General features: G+C 37.6%; 1 protein-coding gene across 1 annotated transcript; it reads right to left on the reverse strand.

The window, feature by feature from the left end:
- Positions 1-2,782: 2,782 nt before the first annotated feature.
- On the reverse strand, positions 2,783-4,765 carry LOC120168884 (ABC transporter G family member 8-like). The gene is given in 2 exon segments (XM_039177157.1): positions 2,783-3,388; positions 3,391-4,765. Coding segments are annotated over 2 exon segments (1,809 nt in total). The 5' UTR covers positions 4,636-4,765; the 3' UTR covers positions 2,783-2,824.
- Positions 4,766-5,432: the final 667 nt, after the last annotated feature.

Consider the following 5,432-nt stretch of genomic DNA (forward strand, 5'->3'; position numbering starts at 1 on the left):
ACACAACCAGTAAGGCCCTGAGCAGACAGCCAAGGAACCTGCAGATATACTTCCTTCAACAATACCCACAATGACAGAAATGAACATGAATGTATTTGAATAGAAACAATGATTAATTCTTTAAAACATAAAGTTGTTCATGCTTAGAAATCATATACAGAAATATGGAAATCAGAAGGCAAATCAGTAGTATACAGAAATTCAGATATCGGATAATCAGTATTCAAAAAATCGGTATAAAAATACCGTAACCAGAAAGCATATCAGAAATATGCGGTAAATCAGATATCAGATATACAATATTCAGATATATAGTTTAAAACAGTAATAATGTAACACTGTCGGGAAAACACACCTGTAACAGTATGAGAAATCAGATAGGGAAGCCTACTACTGGATATATCGATCACGCTCTGCTGCAGTACTAGATCCTACGAATTGGAAAGATCCATATTGAGATCCTAATATAAATAATCTTAATCTTTATTTAAATAATTTACGGAAACCTACGGATAATTCTCGTAGTACGCGGTTCAGGATGATCTAACGAACGAACATCTCTGGACCTAACTGATCCTCGCTCAGGTGAAACACGAGTACCTTCATAAAATATTTTTACTGAATCAATTCCTTAACCAAAACTCAAATAAATAATCAAAACACTAAAATACTAAGCCTTTTTTTGTTCACGTATTCGATTTGGGAATTTCGGGTCAGAATTTGGCAAAACGGACTTCGGAATCAGATTCAGTACGTCGAAAAACATAAAGTATGACCTTCCGAATATTTAAATTCTTGGTCAAAGTCAAAGGATTTAATTGACAATTTTGAGACTTTCGGGTTCGAATTTGGTGAAACGAACCTCAAAAATGGATTTGGGACATCAAAAAATATCAGGATATGTATACTCGGAAAAGATTAACGGTCGTTTAATGGCTGATCAAAGCCAGTTAAAATTCTGGTCAAAGATGGTCAACGGTCAACGGTGGTCTACGGGTCGGGTCGGGTCAAATCGGGTCGGATCGGTCAACCCGGTTAAGACCGGTCAAACCGGTTTCAGCACTGGTCGATCCCTTCCCCACGCGCAGTAGCGGCGCATGGGGGCGCATGGGACCTCCTCCGGTGTCCTATAATTCACGGAAAAATTTCTAAAAATTATTTTGAGCGATTTCGGGATACTTACAAAGCTCGGTTCAAATTTTTGAACGGCGGAGAGCTTGATTTCAACAAATTGGAAACTTTGACCGCTTCACCTCCCCACGCGCCGCTGTCGACGGAGACCAAGGATGACACCGACGGACTCGGAATGGCACAAGGAACACGATGGTGCGGGAGGTGTCGTAAACGGAGCAACGATCGGCGATGAATTTAAGATTTTCTCGGCGATTGAGCTAAAAAAATGTCAAGACTTTGACTTGAAATTCACGGCGTTTGGCAGCGTTTCACTTTAATTAATTTAAGGAGTTTGTTCCTCGCTCGATGATGAACACGATGGTGGTTTCAAAACGACGATCAGAATTCGGACGACGTCAGGATCGTGGTTGGAAGTTGGGTGTTGGAATGAAGAAAAACTTATCAATTTTGCTTATGAATTTCCCCCACGCATATTTGATTCAGCTTTTAATATAGTGTCTGTCGACACTTTTTGGGTAAATTCAAGGTTTAGTCCCTGAATTTTGCTTAACTCTAAAATAGACTACAAATTTTTAAAACTTTCAATTTAGTCCTCTAATTTTCACCGATTTACTTGATTTCATTATTTTTTTTCTTTAATTTTTCTGGGTTGTTACATAGCTTTTGCATTATAAGTGCATGAGTAATTAATATTCTCTTTTAAGTTAGTTCAGGAATTTGAATCCTGGTATATGTTAATAAAATAAATTGATTTAGAAAGATTGTCCTTATAATGAGTCCAAAACTCAATCCAAAATAGTTGATCAATAAATTAGATACAAGTTAAAGAATAATCTTTACCTATTACAAAATGGTCCTTCGATTATAAGGTGTTGCTTTGTTGAGTCCCCGACTATTAAAAGTTACAAAATGGTCACCCGACTATTCATTATGTTCCAAACTCGTCCTTTTTTGTTAAAATTTGACGACAGTTTGAGCTGGATGTTAACCTGATAATTGAGATATGATAAAATTTGATCCCAAAATATTAAAAAAAATCATCATATCCCAATCAGCAGGTTAACATCTAACTCATACTGTTGTCAATTTTTTAACGGAAAATGATGAGTTTGGAACATACTATATAGTCGGGTGACTATTTTGTAACCTTTAATAGTCGGGGACTCAACAAAGCAACACTCTATAGTCGAAAGACCATTTTATAACTTTTAATAGTTGAGGGACTCAACAAAACATCACTCTATAGTCTAGGGACTATTTGTATACTTTACCTAATAAATTATGGCTTTTATATAGGTGGATTTATTTACTTTTTCATACTTGTAATGTTATACATAGTAATTTTGTCAAGTAGTTTAATCTGGCGGAAAGACGTCGGGACAAATTTCATGATGCCAGGAATCGACTGTCGAGCCATGTATCATGTAAGAAACTTGTGTGCTTGTTAATCCATGTGAAACTTTCCTGGCATCTTTCGTGACCTAAGCAAAATGAAAGTATATGCCCTAATTTAAAATGGAGAAGAGCATTACTTAGTTTGCAGTTGTACTTATTTTTTTCAGAGATCAATTGAAATTATCTAAGCAACCAAGCCATTACAGGGACTACAATATGTGATAAAGGGAACGAAGGAATAAGACGTAACATAGAAAATAAGGTGGAATATTAAAAAAGAAAAATCAAATGTCTCTCATTTCTTTGATCTTGAAACCCTTCTGATCAAAACCAGCAAACAAAGCACACGATACAACACAAAGAACCCAACCAAGATGTAAACATTGGTCCATCTTTGTCTCTCATGGAGTCCTTTCTTCTGTAACACATCAGCTCCGGTCACCATGCAAGTCTTGGTTTCACTGTACCAAAGAAAACACCTTGACACAAGGCAAGAATACTCATTGATAAGAAGCGCATCCAGAGCGTACTTATACATTGACAAAAAGTGCATGAAGAGCCAGTACTTGGGCATGCTATCTTTGGAGATGAAGTAGCCAGAGAAGAGGAAAAAAGAGCCCAGAAGTACCGTTACAAGCGACGTTCCGGCTATATAATTCGGTGCAAGAGAGCTCAAGAAGAGAACAAATGAATTCGCCATTAGAACAATGATCCAAATGACCAAAACGAAGTAACCAAAAGCTTGCCATGAAGCACATAGACCCACTAGGAAGTAAACAGAGATTGAATATATGATCGCAATGACAAGCAGATATGGCAAGAAGACGAGGGTGTTTGCTATGAGGTAAGACGAGAGTCTCTATAAACCCCACTTGATGTTTCTCTCAGCAGAATTGGTCTTTCGTTAAGGAAGATCGGAAGGGTTTCTGTTGTAGAAGAGAGAAGGAATGTGAGAGTGAAGGCAAAGAGACCAAATCTTTTCTCTATACCTTCCTTGTCGTAACCAATATTGATGTAGATTGTTCCTAGAACAAGTCCCACGATAAGAGCCTCTAATGCATTGGTTAAAAGAAGCTGCCGTGTTCTGTAAATAATCTTCCAAAACCTGTTATATAAAGAGCAGATTTCATGCAGTCTTGAGCTTCTATACCTGATATCACTTGCTTCGTGATTGTTGACGGTTACAGGAGAGTGTTGTGGTGTTGGAGGGAGTGATGGTGGTGTAATTGGTTTGCTATCATGCAGCTGGTTCAATATTTCCATGGCATACTCGAGGGCGTTGAGCTGAGGAGGAACAGTGAACCCATTGGAGTTTAGGAATATTTCAAGTGAAGATAGTGTACCATGGTGCACGACAGTCCCCTTTGACAGCAACAGGATTCTATCAATGGTGGAAAGAATCTTGAAGCTTGGTTGGTGTATGGATAAAACAACAGTTCGATGACGTGAAGCAGCTATTGATTTGAGGATCTGTATGACATTGAAAGCTGAAGTACTATCAAGGCCTGAAGTGGGTTCATCAAGGATTAGAACAGCAGGGTCATGGAGGAGACTTAGACCTATCGAAACGCGCCTCCGCTCACCGCCGGATAGCCCATGAGCTAGTTTGGTGTTAGACAAGTGCGTTAGCCTTAGCTCTGACAGAAGACACGTAACAATGGTGTCAATATCTGATGTTTGAGGGACAAGAAGACGAGCAGCAAAAGCAAAAGTTTCGGCTACAGTGAGCAACGGTAAGCATGCGTCGTGTTGAGGAACATAAGCCGAGAGCTTCCGAAATGAAGAAGGGTTGATGGGAGTGGAATTGAGTAAAAGAGTACCACTTGTTGCTGATGTCCGAGCTGCCAGAATATCAAGGAGAGTGGACTTCCCGGCACCACTGGGGCCGACGATAGCGAGGATTTGTGAGGGGTTGGCGGTGAAGGAGACATCCCGGAGGATGTACGTTGGAGTTGTTGAAGTGCAAGGCTTGAAAAGCAAATATCCCGTGAGGGAAGTAGTTGAGGTGGTCGATTTAGTATAGCAGATTGAGGATGCTGTCAGCGTATATGTTTTGAGCGGTGGTGACGATGGCGGAGAAGAGGAGGAGGCTGATTGGTCTTCCATGGAGGAGGCCTAGGAATTGGTTGGAAGGAGAGGGTTTCGTAAATAGAGAATGGGGTGCGGGGAGGTTGAATGATGGCAATTTCCATTAAGAGAATAATGTTGGGGCAGGATAAGAAGAATGTGAATTCAAAAGTTGGAGGGGTGACCCTTTTTTAATCAGGAGTTTATTTTATGATTTATTTATTATCGTTATAAATAGAGATGAATCGAGGGGATGTTGGGTATCATTGTACTCTTTTAGAAGACGTTGATGATCTTTTTAATCTAGTTTGTTCCATTCGTAAATATTAAGTTTCAATTCCTTACTTTGTTTAAGAAATCTAGTATCTCATCCAACTATATCAATTTATTGGTGGTATATATTATATTCTTTTAAAATAATTAGTTTTTAGCTTGTAAATTTATTTATATAAATATTACGTCGGATGTGTCCGACATAATAAGACTGCGACTTATAATCCTAAAAAAAATATTTTTTAACTAAAAAAAATATTTTTTATCAGAAAAAAGCCTCAAAATTTCACAACTTAACATTTGACGCTAAACCTTCCTCGTGATTTATCCTTTCAGAAAAGATGTTTTATTAAAGAAAGATAATATTTTGTATATATAATTATAATTTCCAATCTTTGATTAGTTAATATAAGATCATGTTAATAAAAAAATAATATAAGATCATGAATATTTTACTTAGTTAATATTTTTGGTATATAATATAAAATTTGCAATTTGTTTGCATACAATTTGCAATAAGTAGTTATAATATATTACCAGTTGCACCGAATAAATAGGATTTT

This window comes from Hibiscus syriacus, unplaced genomic scaffold (assembly GCF_006381635.1).
Source record: "Hibiscus syriacus cultivar Baekdansim isolate YM2019G1 unplaced genomic scaffold, ASM638163v2 tig00003041_pilon, whole genome shotgun sequence".
Lineage (NCBI taxonomy): Eukaryota > Viridiplantae > Streptophyta > Magnoliopsida > Malvales > Malvaceae > Hibiscus > Hibiscus syriacus.